Source organism: Glossina fuscipes, unplaced genomic scaffold, assembly GCF_014805625.2.
Source record: "Glossina fuscipes isolate IAEA_lab_2018 unplaced genomic scaffold, Yale_Gfus_2 0, whole genome shotgun sequence".
Taxonomy (NCBI): domain Eukaryota; kingdom Metazoa; phylum Arthropoda; class Insecta; order Diptera; family Glossinidae; genus Glossina; species Glossina fuscipes.
In genome coordinates this window covers 39,532,111-39,553,121 of record NW_023998414.1, presented here as the reverse complement: position 1 = coordinate 39,553,121, position 21,011 = coordinate 39,532,111, and the positions used below count along the sequence as shown (strand labels likewise).

General features: G+C 34.6%; 4 protein-coding genes across 4 annotated transcripts in view; 1 reads left to right on the top strand and 3 right to left on the bottom strand.

Annotated features, from left to right (window-relative positions):
* Positions 1–4,954, top strand: part of LOC119644972 (pre-mRNA-splicing factor ATP-dependent RNA helicase PRP16) — a 33,647-nt gene extending 28,693 nt beyond the window's left edge. Inside the window, exons 2-4 of the mRNA XM_038044718.1 lie at positions 3,021–3,933; positions 3,998–4,139; positions 4,227–4,954. Coding sequence (XP_037900646.1) covers positions 3,021–3,933; positions 3,998–4,139; positions 4,227–4,821 — 1,650 coding nt within the window. The 3' untranslated portion in view covers positions 4,822–4,954. The remainder of the gene's footprint in view (positions 1–3,020; positions 3,934–3,997; positions 4,140–4,226) is intronic.
* Positions 4,955–5,034: 80 nt separating this feature from the next.
* On the bottom strand, positions 5,035–6,758 carry LOC119644983 (xaa-Pro dipeptidase). Its single transcript, XM_038044731.1, has one exon. The coding sequence runs from the start codon at positions 6,591–6,593 to the stop codon at positions 5,142–5,144; it is 1,452 nt and encodes a 483-aa protein (XP_037900659.1). The 5' UTR covers positions 6,594–6,758; the 3' UTR covers positions 5,035–5,141.
* Positions 6,759–7,802: 1,044 nt separating this feature from the next.
* On the bottom strand, positions 7,803–12,684 carry LOC119644294 (calpain-C). The gene is made up of 2 exons (XM_038043839.1): positions 11,791–12,684; positions 7,803–9,596 (listed from the first exon to the last, which is right to left on the bottom strand). Exons 1-2 carry the CDS (start codon positions 12,516–12,518, stop codon positions 8,279–8,281), a joined length of 2,046 nt encoding a protein of 681 aa, XP_037899767.1. The 5' UTR covers positions 12,519–12,684; the 3' UTR covers positions 7,803–8,278.
* Positions 12,685–16,869: 4,185 nt separating this feature from the next.
* LOC119643888 (WASH complex subunit 4) lies at positions 16,870–21,011 on the bottom strand. The gene is made up of 9 exons (XM_038043392.1): positions 20,921–21,011; positions 20,326–20,855; positions 20,036–20,257; positions 19,203–19,970; positions 18,813–19,148; positions 18,308–18,742; positions 17,811–18,237; positions 17,529–17,746; positions 16,870–17,460 (listed from the first exon to the last, which is right to left on the bottom strand). The coding sequence occupies exons 1-9, from the start codon at positions 20,937–20,939 to the stop codon at positions 16,978–16,980; spliced, it is 3,438 nt and encodes a 1,145-aa protein (XP_037899320.1). The 5' UTR covers positions 20,940–21,011; the 3' UTR covers positions 16,870–16,977.

Sequence of the window (21,011 nt, the reverse complement as noted above, 5' to 3'; positions counted from 1 at the left end):
TCTCTCTCTCTCTCTCTCTCTCTCTCTCTCTCTCTCTCTCTCTCTCTTTCTCACTCTATATCTGTTTATATATGTTTCTCTAAATCTTCTTACTGCAAATATAACTCGTTAGCTCAATTGCCTACAATCTTTTTAGCTATAGCAGCAGTAGTAGTAGTCGTAGTAGTAACAGTAGTACTAGCAGTAGTAGTAGTTAAGCTTTTCTAGGTCACTACATGTGTGCGTAAATTTATAGATTTTCATTATAAAAATTTGAAATATTTCGTTATTAGTTTACGTTCATATGGGTATATACAAATTTTTTTTTTTTTTTTTTTTTTTTTACAAATGTTTACGTGCCGATCAACATGTGGTCGTTTTTACACATTTATAATATGCATGCAATAAGTAAACTGACCGAGCTGTAGTGCATGTTAGTTAGTTAGTAATGCATCTGGCTATGTATGTAGCAAGAAAACACATTTGGAGAAAACTAAATTTAATAATCTCTGTTAATAAATACATAACATAAAATTAATAGATCTGTCTAAAGCTTAACCAATATCTCTTGCACTCTTATAAATTATTCGTTAAATGTAATAGCGATTTCACTAAATGGGTAAATCGTTCGTACATCATCAAATAGCTAAAGAATATCTATAATGTATTTTACATACGTCACTGTCGATTTTTCATTCTCATTAACGTTCTCTTATTGAACAGAAACAAGTGAGAACATTATAGTCGGGCAAGGTCGTCCGTTAAATACCCAATACCATTTCTCCAAGTACAGTTATTCGCCGGTTTTGGTAATAACGCACTAAATATTGCACATTATTTTCATGCGAAGACCTACTTTTGATGGAAGCCCGCCAATGCTGGGAAGGCCCAAAACATAATATGACTCGATTCAAATTTTGCAAACTTAATTTCCTTTACTACTAGATATTATACTTTTTCTCCTTATAAGGACTTGTTTATCATGACAACCCCCATATATGTGAGAGCCTAAAAAATAGATCTATATTAATCAAATTCCCTACTGTTAATTTTGTTGGTGTAAATTCATGTTATGGTTAATAATTTTCATCGTAAAATATTAAAAATTAAATCTTTTTTTTGAGAAATCTTATAACGGAACGGGATCCAAGAAGTAAACATATGTGTTTAAAATTTGGTCGACTTCATTTTCATATTTGGATAAGGTCGGTATACAAAAAATAGATCTACGTGGCCCACATTCGGTAAGGATGATTTCTTTCTCAATTAACCCCCTTGCGAACCAATTTTCATCACGAAATAATGAAAATTGTATTTTTTTTTCAATGTTTTTCGAAAACGCGGATCGATTCAAATAATTTTTAATAGCGGTCGTCGTTGGGTCCAAGCACGTCGGCGAGACCAAATTTCATCAAAATGTCTGAACAAATGCGACCTTTAAGTTGAACACAATATTACAAGGACGGACATCAGACGGACAGACAGGATTGTATAAATTCTGAAAATGTTACCGAATCGATGGGTATAACAAAAGTGGGATCTATCTCAAGTCCTTCTTCAGGATGTTACGGACGTTCACAGAGACCACAAGTAGTGTAGGGTGTAAAAAAAAGAGAGAATTGCAGCCAAATAAACATAGGCGTGTATTTTTCAAAATATCTTAACTTTTATGTTGAGCAACTGCGTCTTACTACTTGTTAATGTAGTCCTTTGGTTATCATTTTCTGAGGCATACTTTTTGGGTGCTATGTCGTATATACATTACCGGAAATAATCAGATATTTTATATTTAGCTAAAAAATGCTCGAACTTAAGCTTAAGCTCGTCGTCCGTCCTTAAAGGAGTCTACGGCTCTGCCCAACATTATGGGTATAAGATTGAAGCTTCTGTCACCTAAACGTACTGCATTGAATAGTTCTCTGCCACAATGTTGCAATAAGCCATCGGCCATCTGAACTATGGCTCTTGACCGGTGCTCCTATAAACTGCAAACGTCCCAAATCTACTGTGGCCACCAAATTATTTGGCTTTCATTTGTACTACGGGGTGGCTTAATTTGGCCCCGGTACCTTCAATTTCCAAAATATCAATAGCGAATAGCGCTGCGGCTTGTGCATTTAAGCAAACAGTTTTGCGCCGACTGTTCGTAGTGTGGGTAGTGCCAGTAACGCCCGCAGGGTAAAACCCTTGAATTGTTTCCGATTTGAGCGTAGCAGCGCCTTCGTGTGCATCGATTAGAAACCTTTCTGATATTTGTTTGATTTCCTAAATGACACTGTGTCATTCTTCCTATAGGATTCGGAAATTTTTCCAATTTAAAAAAAAAAATATGCATAAAAGTACATGTGTGTCTGTTTGTAATGGTTCGTAGATTACCCTTATTCTAGGATATGCAAAGGAATAATCTAAAGTGTATAAGTATAATAGGGTTTGGGAGCGTTTTACGCTCATTAATGACTTCACATAAAGGCAAATATGTAAATGTATTGTTTATCAGAGGCGCTTCAAAGCTGAGTGTGAAAATGAATCTGATTGGTTGACCCTTTTCTATATGTGTACATGTATATGTACTAAAAATACTACCGTGTTAGTCGTCCATAACCTCTTCCTGTAACATCATTCTAAAATTCTCATGTCTTTTTAAAGATTTTTTTTTTGTTCAGTTTTTATCAATTATACCATGATGTCTATCAGTGCAACCCGTCACGTCTGTTCTGAAATCTAATCGGTGAATATAAACGAATAGCAACGTGTGTGTACGAAGCTGTGTAGCTATCTATCTTAGCTGTTCCAAACAACAGACTATAGGGGAGCATACGAATATATAGCTAAACAAATAAAATCAAACGTTTGCGCTGATTAAACGTAGCATTCCTACCTGTATAAGACATAATAGTATGTAATTCGCTTATAAGCACACCTAATATACATGAAATAACCTTAGAAGGAAGCGTAGAGTTCCAAACTACCTACATTCTATATCTTTGTGTTATCTTATCGCATATCCTATAGCGTTTAAGCTAAATGCATTTTCTTTTTAGATTGTAGCGCGCCGTCGAGATTTGAAATTAATTGTGACTTCAGCCACTATGGATTCGAGTAAATTTGCTACATTTTTTGGAAACGTTCCCACGTTTGAAATACCTGGCCGTACCTTTCCTGTAGACATTATGTTTAGCAAAAACACTTGCGAGGATTATGTAGAGGCTGCTGTAAAGCAGGCCCTGCAAGTTCATTTAACTCCGAACGACGGTGACATATTAATTTTTATGCCTGGGCAAGAGGATATCGAAGTGACTTGTGCTGTTTTGGATGAACGTTTAACAGAGATAGACAACGCTCCTAGTCTATCCATTTTACCAATCTATTCACAGTTGCCTTCTGATCTGCAGGCAAAAATTTTTCAAAAATCGCCTGAAGGCTTAAGAAAATGTGTGGTGGCGACAAATATAGCTGAAACTTCTTTAACTGTAGACGGCATAATTTATGTTATCGATTCCGGTTATTGTAAACTTAAAGTGTATAATCCACGTATTGGTATGGATGCTCTGCAAATCTATCCTATATCACAGGCGAACGCTAATCAACGTTCCGGCCGAGCAGGTCGAACTGGTCCAGGTCAAGCATTTCGCTTGTATACTCAACGTCAATATAAAGATGAATTATTACCGTTAACCGTACCGGAAATACAGCGTACCAACTTAGCCAATACGGTATTGTTACTGAAATCTTTGGGCGTAGTTGATTTGCTGCAATTTCATTTTATGGACCCACCGCCACAGGATAATATATTAAATTCGCTATATCAGTTATGGATTTTGGGCGCCCTCGATCATACTGGAGCGTTGACACCCTTGGGCAGGCAAATGGCTGAATTTCCTTTAGATCCACCGCAATGTCAAATGTTAATTGTATCCTGCCAAATGGAATGCAGTGCCGAAGTCTTAATTATAGGTAAGCTTTCGCAGTGAGAGGAAAAAAAGATATCAAACGAAGAATATATTTTATATCATTCCAGTGTCTATGTTATCAGTACCTTCAATATTTTATCGACCTAAGGGCCGGGAAGAAGAAGCGGATGGCGTCCGTGAAAAATTTCAAGTGCCTGAATCCGATCACTTAACTTATCTTCATGTTTATTTGCAATGGAAGCAAAACAAGTATTTTATTTTACTCACTCGTTCAATTCTTCATTTTTATTTTTTTTTATTTTTACAAAATATCCATTTTTAACGAATTGTTTACAGTTACAGTTCCAATTGGTGCAATGAACACTTTATTCACGTGAAAGCTATGCGCAAGGTGCGTGAAGTACGCCAGCAGCTTAAAGATATTCTAGTGCAGCAGAAACTAATTGTGAAATCATGCGGCAATGATTGGGACATTGTGCGTAAATGCATCTGTTCCGCTTATTTTTACCAAGCCGCCCGTCTTAAGGGTATAGGAGAATACGTTAATTTACGTACTGGTATGCCCTGTCATCTGCATCCTACATCTGCATTGTATGGAATGGGTACCACACCGGACTACGTGGTATATCACGAATTAGTTATGACAGCTAAAGAATATATGCAGTGTGCAACAGCGGTTGATGGCTATTGGTTGGCTGAATTAGGACCCATGTTCTTCTCAGTTAAAGAAACCGGCCGCAGTGGCCGTGAGAAGAAAAAACAGGCAGCGGAACATTTGAAAGAGATGGAAACGCAAATGCAATTAGCTCAGGAGCAAATGGAAGAACAAAAGCTAAGAGTAGCTCAACGAGAGGAACAATTAGCCAACAAGCAAGAGATTATCACGCCAGGAGCAACACCACGTCGTACTCCAGCTAGAATCGGATTGTAACCTATAAGTTTTCATACAATTTCTTTTGGTGATCCTTTTATGTAATCAACAAATTTCATTTGCTAGTTAAATAAAAATTTAAATACAATTCCGTTTATGCATGTAGTTAACATTTTCGAATGTAAAAAAAAAATTTCCCATTTAATAATGTTTAGCATATCACTTTATTCGCAAATCTATTTTTATTGTTTTTTTTTTTTTTTTTTTTTTTTTTTTTTTTTTTTTTTTTTTTTTTTGTAACTAATTTTTCGAAATTAGCATTCAGCCATTCTTTGTATTATCAATACCAATACCAATGTTTGCATTATGGAGCAAAAACCTTAATTCTTCCAATTACGCTTTTGATCCATGCATTTTTCAATTTCTTGAACGGTACGTGGAACTATAGCAAAGTTTTCGCAACCGTTTTGCGTAATTAAAACATCGTCTTCGATGCGTACGCCACCAAAATTGCGAAACCGTTCAAACACAGGCTTATTAATGAATTCATTTAAACTATTATCAGCGAGGGCACGATCCATAAGGATATTTATAAAATAGCAGCCAGGTTCGACAGTCACATACATGCCTGCTTTGAGTATGCGAGCAAAACGCAAATTCTTCAGCCAATCCTCTGTTGGGCGCGGTGGTTGACCCTCTAAATAGCCCCCTACGTCGTGAACATCTAACCCAATTAAATGACCTAAACCATGTGGTTGAAAGATACCTGGCAAGCCAGCCGATAACATTTCCTCAACATCACCCTTCAACATGCCACCATCCTTGAGCTGCTGTAGCATAACGCGACAGGATAAACGATGCATATCCACCCATGATACGCCGTCACGGGCCTCCTTTAATACCGCATTACGCGCAGCCAGCACTGCATTATAGATAAATTTCTGATCTGCGGTAAATTTACCGTTAGCCGGAAAGCTGCAAGTAATATCAGCAGCATAACCACAATAATTCGCCCCCATATCGAATAAGCACATATCACCATCCTTAACGATTCTGTCGTTGGGTGCACCGGCATGCCCGTAGTGTAGTACAGCTGAATTGACACCTGTGCCGCAAATGCATGTGTATGAAGTATGACGGCAGCCGCCCACCGCGTAAGCATGATGAAGAAACAACGATTCGCCTTCGTATTCGCAGCGACCTGGACGCATAAATTGCATAACCTTAATATGGGCATCGGAAGAGACTTTGGCTACATAACGTAAAATTTCAATTTCTTCGGGACTTTTTATTACACGACATTCAGCTATTATAGGGTGCAGCAAATCGCAATTAACTACATATTTTTCAATTCCTTCAAAATGGGCTGGTTTCGAACTCAAACCACTATCCGTATTTAGACCACTTAATGTTAGAATTAATTTGGGGCCTGCTTTTTCAAAAAATACATCCAATTCGTCGACGTAGCGTGCTTCATCTACTTCGTACATAGCCTTAAATTCATCCAAACTTATTATTCGACCCATCCAGGTTGCATAAAATTCCGGCAATCGCGGCACAAACAATGTAGCTACGCCAGTGTCAATATTAAGAACACCATAGCAATCTGGCTCCTTAACACCGAATAAATATTGAAAATAAGATTCTTGACGGAAAAGAAAACTAACATCTGTATCATTAAAGCTAACATCTCGACCGCCCTGCATTAGGACATAAGTTGATCGCTCAATGGCAGCATTTTCTCTTAAAGCAGCGCAAACTTTAGCACGATTTTTTCGAAACAATGCCATTGGAACAGCATAAGTTTGTTGGCCCATCGAAAATGTAGCCATAATGTACGTTAAAAATTGAAGTGACTCACTTTTTGCTAAATTAACCACGTTGTCAATCGACGTACAACTTTTAACTAATTACTGCGTTTTACGAATGTGTAAGCATATTTATGTACTTTGCTATTTAAATCATCTGTGTATTTGTTTGCGTGAATTATCGCACCGAAACTACTATCAAATGAACTAAATTTATATTCTTAATTGTGTTATCTGGTTTTAGTTACCATTTGTGACAGAGAATTTAGAATGATACACTACAGTAAATGTATAATTCACGTTACAACAAATAATTTGAAATTAATTACAGTAAAAAATTTTATGATATTATAAATTCTAACGGCAGATATTTTGAAAGGAAAAATAATTTGTTAGTATATGATTGCATTGAAAATGACAAGTCGGAATGAAACAAAATTTTGAACCAAAATGAAAAATAAAACACAATCAGACGCGAGCGAGCTCTCTCCTTCAATAGTTTATGTGAAAATATGTAACCTATGCATACACGTTTTGATTTCTTAATAATAGAAACAGACCTAAATTTTATTCTATCATTATTGCGGATTAATGTCAGATTCACTATTTACGATATTCTCGCCCTTATGTATTTTGAAGTTTCATCTCCGTACAATATTTCTTAAAGTGAACGTTTAGTTTACTTGTACTAAATATTACCACAATTTTGGTAAAGAAATTACAGTTTTGATCTATCAACCAAAAAATGCAGATTCAATAAATTCGTCTTCTTAAGTCTCGCACTTAAATATGAAATATATCTCCCGACTTACTACATTAATTTCTGTGATTTTGGAAAAGCAATAACTGAGATCGAAAAATGAAAACTTCGTACATATGAGCCGTATTTCTTCGACCTAATTCATGTAAACTTTGCGTCAAAAAAAAAAAAAAAAAAAAAAAAAAAAAAAAAAAAAAAAAAACAGGAATCTGATGCATCTAAACTTTGAGCTCTTTAACCTTTAAGTTCTACATACCCTGTTGCACAAGAAAGAAAAGAAAAAACACAAATAAATTCCGCTGAGGCAGGATAATTTTTTTTTTTTCTTTTTATTATATAACCAAAATATAAAATTTAAAGTAAACTTTACTTTAAAAGGATTAACTTTAGAGAAAAATCGTAATTTTTTTTTTTTTTTTTTTTTTTTTTTTTTAAATAATAAATAATCAACTTTTAAAAGTGTCGACAAACAAGGTGATTAGAATTAATAAGTATTCATACATACATAAAAAGATTATTTTATAGATGTAGGGCTTGTGTGCTACAAATTATACAAAATTTTTTTTGTTATTATACAATTTTTTAGTTTTAAATTTATTATTAAAAACAAAAAACAAAAAGAGAAACAAAAATAGGATAAACATACAAATATCAAAAGTGTTGCTAAAACTTTTGCTTTCCTAAATAATGAGATTTCGAAATATAGCACACTATAATGCATACATGTATATATGTGGGAGTATTTTTAAAATTTTTTATTAAATTCATTTTTGTATCTTATTTCTGTCTTGCTATAAATCAAGATTTATCTAATTTAATAAAATTAAACTAAAATTTTTTTTTTATTTATTATTTATTTTTTTTTTTTTTTTAGAGTTAAGAGGAAGAAGATGTTCATTACTTGTATGCGAAAGATAATTAAATGATTTGACTTCCGTTTTGACTGCCTTTAGCAGCGTAAGACACATTTTATCCAATCGGACATTTCAATTTCGATGACGTTATCTTGATTGTGATCTTTCCGTTGAAAATAGTCGAAGGCAGCAGTAAGATGCAAAACGGCCGATGCGAAGTCGCTTAAACGTAAAGTACCGTCTTTACGTATGTAACGCTGCATCAAGCAATTCATAATGTCTGTACTCAGTTGAAAGCCAACATCGTAGAGAGCGTCGCGTAAACGTTCAGCCCTTAAAATGCCGGCCTTTTCTTTGGTGTACATTTTAAAGACGCCTTGCCATGACTTTAAATTAACCAAAAACGTTTTGAATTGCAAGAAATTGATGCGACCAGTACCGGCTTTATCCTGTAACGCAATTACTTGACGACAAATATCAATGTTCGCGCAACCCTTGATATAATCATTAGGCAGGCAGGCTTCCAATAGTTCATGTAATTCAAAACAATTAATTGTTTTATTCTCATCGGCCAATTGCATAAATACCGGCTCATATTGGCAGACATTTTTAATTTTAATAGCATCTACTTCGTTTTTAAGTTCCGGAAATGGATCGAGTAGCATAAGTGTTTGAGTTTCGAGCAAGGACAAACGTAAAGAAGCTGTACTTAATATGCGTACCGTAAAACTAGATTCTTCGCCTGGATCATAAGTGGTGGGCATTAAAAGATATTGTCCCACCTCTAACTGGCAACGGCATGTCACGTGACGTGTGTTGCCATAATCAGAATTTAAAAAACTCACTTGAGTTTTGAAAAATTCTTTTGGTAGACAATCACTGATCTTGGTCACTGTCTTTGAACCGAACACACCAAGTAGTTTGTACATCGTAAAGCCAATAACCTTTGGCTCTACAGCTGTATGTTGATTTAAGGCAACTACAATCTCTTGTTTCTCTTGTATAGTTAGCAATAATTGCGGATTAATGTGAAATGATTCATGGTTGCGGCAACCACCCGCAGTAACGCCGCGTTTCCATTGACCCTGAAACATTTTCATTTGCCATCGTTTCGGGCGATCCTGCAAGGTTAGCTCATCTTTGGCGGTATCAGCATCTAAATAGATTACTTCCAAATTGGAAAATGTCTGAGAAAAATCTAAAAACGACATCCAAAATTCTCCCACATCCAATTGCCCGAACAATCGATCGCGTTCCTGGATAGATACTCGCTCCCACGTAGACGACATCGCTGACCAGTCACCTTGATAATCATTATTATTGGCAAATGCATTACAAGCCAAAGGATCTTTAAGTCGAACCAATTGAACGGCATCGCCCAATAAAGTTTCCACTTTATCCAAAGAACATAATCTAAAACGGAAAGAAAACTACTCTGATCAGATATTATTTCCATTTTCATGCGATACATAATATGCACATAAATATCTACGCCTCCTACGTACTATTCCTAAATAGATAATAAATTGTAAAGAGGTAATGAAGGACAGATACGTGCTATCTTAAAATGTCAGATAAATTAAATAAGTAAAAGCACTATGGTGTGACAAAGCTCACCATTAAATACCCTACACCCTTCTACAGTTATTCCTAGTGCAAAAGAATTCCGATTGGAATCATTTTCTACCTCGTTCGTCCTTGAGCCAAACATTATCGCATGAATGGCAATCTTTACAAGAGAAAAAAAGACGCACAGACAAGCTTAGAAAATGATGCTGAATCAATCGTGGGTCTATGTCACGTTCTTCGGAGTGTTGAATACACCCGTGCAAGCTAAATATACTCTTGACTATACCCTTTTTTATTTGGTATTGTATCAACGGACCGACAAATCCAGTGTACCTCCTCGATAATTACCGTGAATGATAAATTTTAACTTGCATTTTCCTTTTCCAGAAAATACGTTTAAAGTCACATGAGTAGCCGAGTAGGCAAAGGATTCCGACTAACACTCCAACAACGGTCGTGGATTCAAATCTCAAGCGCGATTGAGCTTTCAATACAGACAAGCATATATAATTTAGATTATTCGGCAGCCTTTAAATCCTTGAAGTACAGACAAATTAAATAAATAAATCAAATAAAAATTTTTAAAACCATAAAACTTGAACTCTTTCAAAAAACCGCTTCAGGGCTATGTGGTCACGTTACGAACAATTTCGGAAAATCAGCGTTAACTATAGATAAGAAATCGATAGATAATTGAACGAGCAAGTGGACCTGTTTAAGACATCCCAGAATCTTACACTGGTCGAGGACACGCATATCTTATGCAGTACACCCGTACGCCAGTACGTAGATAGTACTATCATTTTTTTTATTCATCGGCCCAGTATATGTAAATTAAACTCAACTTGAAATACGTTACCAAGAAACTAGAATTTATATGGTAACAACAATTTGCTGTTTAATCTTAATATGGGCAAAACAAAAAAAAAAAAAAACAAAAAGAAAAAGAAAAGTAATTATCAGTTAGTAACACGTGTGACGGTGTATTTAACAAATTAACTAACGGTATTAATTTAAGTATGTCAGGGGCGTTCAACATAGCCTTAGCGGGTGCAAAACAAACAAGTGAATATCATATCAGAAGTAGAATGTACTACCTTTTCCCGGACATACATTTTAAATCCATTTCAATATTTATCTGATCAATTAGACATCTCGCTGTCGGATAGATGTGTACCATATGGTTACGACTTGAACTACCTTTGTTTAATGAATTATGATTAATTCAGTTATCGCGCAATTATCGCAACGCGATCAGTACATAAAAGTTTAATTAATTAATGCGGATTAGTAGAAAGTAATTGAAAAGATCAGCCTCAAATTTGTTAAGCCTATAAAGATGATCGGTATCGTGTTCTAAGCCGTTAGATTTCACTTTACCAAGGGGATCAAAAAACCGTAAAAAAAAAAAATACTGCGAAGCCATCAAGGCATTTAAAACATTCCGTAAAGGATATGAATCCACATTTTTGGTGTGCAATAGGAAATCGGTTAATTGATTATCTTCGAAGAACGAAGTTCCTGGACGACTTAGTGAATCCGGCCATTGCAAGGCAACTCGAAATTTCACGGCAAGTGAAAGAAAACTAAAGACATTATTATTATTATTATTATTATAAGGCATAAGTCAAAAATTTTCAATTGTTTGTTCCTAACGTTCGAAACATTTCGAAACATTTTTCTTTGAAAATTTTATATTTTTTGTAAGTTTTGCTTTCTTCCAATTAGATTTTAGAAGATTTTTTTTTTTTTTTGCCGACATTTTTTTTAAGATCTTATAAAACTGTTGCATGTCTCCAATACATATTTGTAGAATTTTGTTTTTATTGGAAACATTTTGAAACATTCTTTTCGGGGGGGCCAAGAAAAGCTGAAGGTGGGACAAGCCAGAAAATATATGATTTATTACGGCCTCATTACTTTTTACGCCTTTAACATTAGCACAAATATTTACTTACATGTATAACGCTTGCTAAAAGCTTAACAGTCCTCCTACTCTTATATTTTGTTTTTTTTTTTTTCGTTTATGGTAACTAACCTGTAGTTTACATTGAGCGCAATACCATTTACCAGACGTTCTGATGTATTTTTATGTGTCGTTGCTATTGTCGACGACGAATTTGTGGTTGCTATACAGGTAACAATGCTGGTGGTGTCTAGGTGAGCTTTCAATTGTTGCGGCCGCACCATATCGTTAGTGCTGTTAGCCTTCATTGGTATACATTCGACTACGCCACCAAGCAGATCGCTTAAACCATCAGAACGTGTACCATATTTAAGAGCTTCATAGGAACCATGAAGTTTGGCAATAGCTTTCTCCAACAATGAAGCCCAATAGCAACTGGACGATTGCGGTTGAAGGAACGCTAAACGGCCGTTAATGGTGGGCAAACGATCATCAACTAACACTTCTACCCATTCACCGCACCACCATAAACGGAAACGAAAGATACCGTTCGCTTTATCCAGGCTTTGATCAGCAGGCACCACACGGTAAAAAAGATTACGCAAAGAATGCAATACACCGAGACAGGAAACTAACCAGCGATCACCCATTTTTCCTGGTATAACGTCAAAATTTTCAGTTTCATTTACGAAGCAAGCATTTTGAGAGTCAGCAATTTCCGTTATTCGACGCCATTGAAACGTAAACGGTGGAGTTTGATAATAAAAAACCGATGATTGCACCGCAGGAAAATCTGCATCCTCCCAGACAACGTTACGTGCACGGCAATCACTTTTAATACGTTCGTATTTTGACGTCATACTCAAAATGTTTCAACATTAAATACCTTAGCTATGTTTACCTATAAATGTTAAACGTTCCTTGTACTTCTTGCAATTAGTCTAAGTAGGCGTTTTCAATAGAGCAGTAGAAAACCGAAACGAAAGATTCTTTTCACTCCAATTGCAAAAAAAATAAAAATAAAAGAAATCACAAAAAAAAAAAAAAAAAAAAAAAAAAGAAAAGAAAAGAAAACAATACAAATTTTGCTCTTTAACACATTTAACACTTGTTTTCCATTGCTATTGCTACGCACGTATAAAACACTCACACGCATGCGTACAATTCACTTTATTGAAATCTAAATAGAATAGGAATTTTTCCCGTTTCCAATTATCTTTAACTTGTCCTTTTATGTTCTGATTAATATTCGATTAGCTTAAGGCCGTCTTTTTAGGAAATTTTCGAAAAGCAACTTTTCCAAATGCTCAGCATATCACTAAAAAACACAACATAATAAAGTGAAAGTTAATGTATGAATGTGTATGTAAAAAATGAAAAATATAAAATCAGAGTTATTGTACCAAAGAGGTGGCCACTGTGGCCATTGAATTGAAATAGCACAGGTTGACCAGGTTTCACTCAACAATTCAACTTAGCGCATACGAGACCGAATTAAACGAATTAAATAAATCGTAGTGACGAAAAGATGATCGAATGCATTTATTTTAACAATATGGTAACATCGCTATTAATCTATTACAGGTAACATATCAATAATGCAGTCCTTGTCACTTAAGAACTTAACCGTTTCCCTTAGCCCCTAACCATATCACATACAGGTATCACTACCAAATGGAAATGTCAATAATAGAGAATCAAGCAGCATAAAAAAACCTTTTTCTCTTCTAGCAGAAACAATGTGAAGAAAGCCATTATATTGAGGGACGCTCACACGTCAACGTGATGTAAATTTGGCGAACTTAATTGACGAACTCGACGAACTTGTGATTATCTTCCAGTTGGATCCTTGATGGTCATAGCATACCGCAAAGTTGGAGTTTGTCGCCATAGAAAGGCTTGTTCTTGTGAGAGCCCCCCTATATGATGCGATCTAAAAAATATATCTATATGATCGAATATTCCAACGGTTGATCTACTAAGAACCGACCAATTTCCATTGAAAAATATTACAAATTAAATTTTTTCGACATATATAGGCTTCTTTCTCCATGGCAGCCTTTTATAGATTCACGTGGTCTAAATTCGCTAAGGTTAATTTTTGTACGAAATCAATATGATGAATGAATTTCCATCAAAAAGTACTGAGAATTAGTCCCTTTTATCATATAAAGACTCAGTTTCCATATAGAACTATTATATGGCAAAGGAGTTCAAAATTTTGAGCTATGCGATCTCTACACCAGTTTCGAATACCGACTTACTATTACTAAGCGATATTTTTCCGTGACACTCTAAAATTTCAATAGTTTTTCTTGTCAAGACAAGGCGTTGTACGGTTAGTGGTACCGAAGAACAAGTTTTCCACTCTCAACCATTTTCAAAATACGTCACATTGTATCAAATTTCATAAAAGTGTCTCGAAACTTACAAGCTGTAGATTGACCACAAGAATACATGGACAGACATTATACGGACAAACGGAGAGATAAGCTTAGATCAATTCAGAAAATGATTCTGAGTTGTTCGGTATAATAACAGGTAGATCTACCCGAAGTGCTTCTGGGAGTTACGCACGCCCGTACAAACTTAATATATCCTGTAGCACAATCGTTCTGGAGTGTACTAATAAGTCATTGCAAAATCTTTGCCTGATGTCTATATAAACGATTGATCGACAGACAAGTTGGTAAATTCATCACCGAGGGATGAGGGGTATATTCATTTTGGCAAAATGTCAGCAACGCCCAGAAGGAAGCTTCGGCGACCCGCCCAAAATCTATATACTCTTAATCAGCATCATATTCTGAGCCAAGTTTTTGTATACTTTATGAGGTTTTTCAAGCTTGCTTCGGCGGATTGCGAAAGTATTGAAAAGAAAAATTAAATTTTGTTACATTATAATATTGAATAGACATGGTCGATTCTTACCATGTTTGCGCATGTACTACAGCATCGCCCCAAATTTTTGTAAATTTATCTGCTGTAGGTGAGTAATCAGCAAAAAAAAAAAATTAATTTTTTATTCTTTTTGAAACAAAGAGAGATGTTCTCAGTTTATGTGTCATTGTAGGCGTGTCCTTCAATCGAATTGGCCCATTTTCAATACTAACCTGCGTGCAAGAGTCCCTGTGAAATTCAAAGTTAATAAATACATTTTTGCGGCGAAGAGAATGCTTACAACGAACATTGCACAGATGGACGGATGGACGTACTTAAATCAATTTAGAATCCTGATCAAGAGCATAAATACTTTATGTAGTATCTAATGCCTCCTTCTGGATATTCCAAGCACTTTTTTACAAAATAATTACAGACCTCATCCTGGACCCTGGTATTGGATTCGAATAAGAAGCATTAAAAGCAATACAAACCCGACAGATATAGTTTGAGAATTCTTATCCTAAGGCATTCATTGTTCATGCAAGAATACCATAGTCCTAATTAACTTTTTGCTGAAGTAGAAATTCACGTTTTATTGCGGGAATAACACAAGTGTGTTAAGCGATTATTTTTCACTTCGAATAGAGTTTGCAATTGAAGAAAGCTAACTTCGTGAAATATTATCAAAAATTATTTTTGAATCAAATAATGGATCTCTATCTCTATGGAATTTCATCGAACAGCCTTTCGAACTGAGTGATATGACGGAGATTATTTTTTATGCTGACGGGAGTTGTATTAGCATTTCGCTCGACCCCTTTCCTTTTAACAAATTTCGCTATATTTAGTTCTTGTTAAAATTTTATTAACTCTGCAATTGGATGATGGATATTTTTACCAATTAAGAATAAGTTCCCTTGCGATCTTTGCAATAAATGTCAAGTTTTTAAGTCATTCTTTCTGTTTTTGTGGACTAATTTTTAATAAGACGTTACGTGTAAACGAAGCTTATAAATCGAACGGTCATTTTCCTATCACTTACTATTCAGCCCATATTATTCCGTATTAAGAACAGGTTGTTGTATATTTTTATACCCACCACTGTGAGAAGCGGGTATAATCATTTTGTTTGTTTTTCATAACGTATGTGGCATCCAAAAGTAAGCTTCAAAGATCCTTTAAAGTATATGTATTTTTGATCAGCGAGAAATTCTGAGTTGAGTTAGCCACGTCTGTCCGTCTGTATACATGTGTGTTATTGGCCGTGAGAATGAAAATATATTATCTGCCTAAAAATGGGTTAATTTTTGAAATGAATATGGTAGACACCGCGATTACTTTTTTTCTTAATAATACCAGCGATATGCGCATCAAATAAAATAACTTGAAGAGTATGATGCGAAAAACATAATGGTGGGTACGCCTCTGCAGAATATAAGTTTCATACTTGCTCCTAATCAATCTAGTTTTTGACATCGTGATCCGGCGTTGGCGGATAAAGAATCGAAACTGTTTTAGCGCTAGATTTACCGCAATCGTCAATTGGACAAGTTTGTGCGATTTCAAGGTAAAAAAATGCTACTTAGATAGAAAGTAGATATCTTCATTTGTTATATAATGATTTTTAACGATTTAATTGCAGCAAATATGTGAAATGTTCTGCCTGCTTTGCTATATCTATATGTGGTCCATCTACTTTTACGAGCACACATCACAATTTTTTAATTCTGTGAGTCGGCACAACCGTTAGATTAGGTATATGTGGCGTTTTAGAAATATATTCGCCGGGTCGCAATTTATGGACGAAATGTTGAAAAAATTCTCGTTGTTTTCAGAATTGTTTCAGGTTGTTCTGCATTTTCGACGTGTTTGTGAATAGATCCCGCTCATTCCCCAATCCAACATGGAATGCTTATCCCGAATTTCAGCAACCTATCTTTATGTTTGCGACTATAACGGGGCGTTAGACAAAATTGTCTATATCTAGTGCTAATCAGATGCGGTATTTTGAAGAATGCCTTTGACAAATAAATTAATTGACATATAAAAGAATACAGGCTTGCAGTTTTGAATAAATTTACTTCAAATATATATCGAAAATCATTTACCTACAACATGATGCGCAATAAAAGGGTTTAGTATCGCTAAAATTGTTAAAGAGTTTTGCTTTGACAATTGCAATTGAAAAATTGCCAAATCCATTATAGTTTCGCCGACTTCTTCTTAAAAAAGGTGAACAAGCTTTGGTAAATTCATTTTTTATTTCACGTGAAAATTCAATTTAAAAAAAAATATATTTGCTACAACATGATGGTTAAAAAAAAAAAAAAAATTCAAATCTCTTAACGATCAATTATCGAATATCTCCTTCAATCCTTCAATCTTTATGCTTAACCTATAAAGTAAATTAACTTTGTTCACAATTTGCTTTTGGAATTATTGGAAAAATATTTTGGCACTGCATAAATTATAATATAATAGATTATATTCCATTTGATGAGCATTTATGCGTCGTTCGGTCAGCACAAACGTTTGTTGCAGTTTTTCATTTTCACTTTTTTGCGCCACTAAAGCGTTTGTATTAGATTTAGTTGATTGCTTTGAATTATTATTAATTTCCAAAAGCATTTCTTTAATTTTGCGGCTTTCCATTTCGAAGCGGTCTCGTATTGTCGCAAACCATTGCAGCGTGTTAAAGTCGCCGATTTGATTCAAAAGTTTGAGCACGTAAGCTAGGCCAACGGGAAAACCGTCATCGAAAAGTATAACTTCCTCGCGTTCTTTTTTATTGATTTTAGCTTTCATTGCGAGCATATGCTCTACGTAATTCATCGTTAGAGCGGGTACAATCAAATAAAAAGTTTTCAAATGCAAATTATTTGGATTACGAAAGAACGGCTGAAAGGCATCAATTAGTAACTAAAATTAAAATAACATTTATAGGGTAAAACAATGTAAAACAAGGAAACTTTTGAATATTTAAAAACCTTAAAATAGTCAGTGTTGTCAGCGAAACATTTTGCTAAATTTTGTATATTTGTTTCGAGATTTTCAGCAGCATTTTGTGTTACCTCACTTAGGTTTTGATTATGACAATTTTGTACAAAGTTCAGGTCGTCAGCAAATTTCGGTAAATATAAACTGGCACTATAGTTAGCGTGTATGCTACCCGAACGCACCAATCGTATATAGCCCATAGCATTGCCTAAAAGAAAGTACGAAAATATATAAAATCGAAAATTATATTCATATCGATTATAAATGCTTACCAACTTGAGTAATAACGTTTCGAAAAAGATCCATGTAAGTTTGCCCGTTCTGAGTCAAACCCAACTTACGTATATCCTTATTAAAGTTATCAGCTCTTTCATATGGATATAAAGGATATTTGTCTGTGTGCTTGCGTTCAGCAAACGATCTTAATTCTTTCATAAGACGAGATTTAATTTGTTCATCATACAAAAATTGGGAAAAGGTGTAAAATTTTTGCCTTAAAAATTGATATGTAAAATTGACGGTAGTGTTAATTACACCGGTACCATGAGTACGTAGCGAATTCGCCATATGCTTAATACCTATAGTATCCAAATGTTTGTTGTTGCTTTGTTGTTCCACAAAGATTTGTGAATTCATATTGTAAACATATTTAGATACAAAAACGTGTATTTTACGCATTATCTCCAGTATATCAATACCCTAACAGAGGGGTGAAAGATTAACTTTAATAATTATGCTTAGTTCAGTTAGTTCAGTTATAGCCGTTTACCTGCTCTAAGGTTTGATTTGGCAAATAATCTTCTACCGGTCTTAAAATCAATCTTTTATTAGCTAAATGCCTCATCTCTTCATATGTTTTCCAATCATGTAGCGATATCGTGGTCAAATTATAAAACATAGCACTCAAGTAGTTTTCAACATGATCCTTTAATAATACGTAGTTGCCATTTATCGCTAAAGGGCAAATATTAATTAGTTTTTTGTAATCATCGATGCCCTGATCAAAAGGATTAATTTTCTCCAATTGCAAACTGGAATGTACATCCAATCGCAGGAATATTTCTATCTGAGCACAAAGTTTGCTAATAATTTCGGAACGTATATTTTCAAAGTTGAATTTTTCCAAAGACGAAAACAAATTTAAATCTTTTAAGCCAAGAATTTTCAATGCTTTAACACACTCATCGGCTGAGCTAATAAGATACTAAAGTTCAAGTAAATTTCAGTGATATTTTTTATAAGAATGGAAAAATTTTTTTATATAATAGCTTTACCTGAAATGATTGAAAATCTAACTTTTTATCAACAATTTGTTTCAGATAGGCTTGTAAAATCGATTGATGCCAGCACAAGAACGAAGCATCACCTATTTCTTCTATATGTAATTGAAATTCCGCCATTATCTCTATGCGTTGCATTAAATTACGAAAACGTTCTTGTTGCTCTTGCGTTACACTACGATTTTTTACGTTGCATGAAGCATCGAAGGCCAATTTGGCGACCAGAATGCGTGCTTTGCTGGGTGGACCATGTAAACAGCGTTCGCAAATTTTCAAAGCTGCTAAAGCATCCACACCCCGTTCAGCTAATTTCGAGGATATTAATTTTTTCTGCAAAAGAGAATTTGTTATTTAAAAAAAAATTCTTCATTTCTATGAACTTACTTTACAATTGCTTAACAAATGCAATATTTTATATTGGAAATATTGTAGTAAACAGTTTATAATTTTGGCTATATTTGCTGTATGATTTCTTAAACACAATTGTATCATTTTCAACAGTTCGATAAGTTTGCATATGGTTAATAAACTAGGCTTAGTCATGGGTATTTGTATACCTTCATGGCAATTCACTATGCCTTTGATTAGGAAGCTCACTTGACCAGCTATATCAATGCCTTGATTCAGGAGCATAGTTAGTTCCTTGAATTGTTCCATTTTTAGATCAAATGGCGCTACATTCAGGATCTTGTTCATCTTTAATATCCATAACGTTATTTGTGAACAATAGGAGCGACAATCACGTGATAGTGATGCAGCATGAGTATTTAAAAAAAGCTGCTGTTCTTTTCGTAAATCGTTCATTAGTTTTAAGTGCGGCTTTACCAACGAAAATGCATTTTTACGCAGGAAGTCCGAAGATGACCAGGGAATATTAGCTATTAACAAAATACCCGTATGCTTGCTATTCAATTCCAGTAAATGCTTCAAAGCTTTGCTATCAACTTGTCCGCAAAAATCGTGAAAAACCACACAGAATGCATTAAGTTTTATCAAGATATTTGCTTCGCTGAATTCATTCAATACACTATTATTAAATTTGTCAATTCGTTGCAATTGCTGCCTTAGGTAATCATTGAACTGTTGTGTCAATTGGCCTAGACCGGTAGGACCGATTCTCTCCTTTAAATTGAAACTGCTTTCGAGGAAATGCTAAAATATGGAAATGACAATTAAAAAAAGAAAGCAAAACAAAATTTAGCTAAGTAAACTATTACCTGATATAGACAACCAGTGAATAAAATATCTAATTCTTGTAAGCAATTTTCCAAGCCACTGAATTCTGCGGGAGAGCAATTGCGCCATTTGGAGCCACTAAGACCAATAGCTTCTACAGTTTTTTTGTAAGCCGGCCAGAAACGCGAAAAATTCGAACGATAAAGAATTTGATCGAATATCAAAATGTTATAAAACAATTCACTTAAATAATCACAAACATGCTGAAAGTTAAAATCAAGCGTTTAATAAGGGTGATTTTTATTTTTTAAGATTTAAATCGATGTCTAACCGTTAATTTCAGTTCAATGCAATTCGTACTTTTCTCATTAGCCAATAAAGCACCACTTTGATGTAACAAATTATTGCCCAGCAATATACAACGTTGGAACAAAAATTGCATTTGGCATAAAAACTCCATAGATTCGCTCATTTTCAACAGTAAACGTTCGTTATTGAGCTTATCAACGCCCAAATCTTCTCCGTCTAATCTATCATTTTCCAAAATAAGCAGTAACTCCTCATCCAAATATAAAAACTTAATCTGAATGTTTTTTGCATCCTTTGCAACATTTTTCACTTCTTGACATAAATATCCAAATGTTAATAGCACTTTATTCAGGAGCCGATCGGATTCTAGTAACCGCAATAATGATAACTGCTCTCGATTCGCTTGATAATCTATTTTTACGAGAGGCTCATTGCAAAGTGAATTCTGTTGATCCGCTAAAATAATGTAGTGCTGCAGAATGTCTTCAAGCGTCTTATCGTGCTCAGCCAGAAAGTTGCCAAAACATTTTAGCTGCTCTTCCGCTGAGGAAACTTTAATGAAGTATTATTGAATATTGACGGTGAAAGGCAGGCAATAAAATTTGCGCAAAACTTACTGAGTGTTATTTGATCCATTACGCTATTTTTTTATATAAAATTTTTAAAAGAAATAATGTAAATAATTTACATAAAAAATAAAACCTTCTT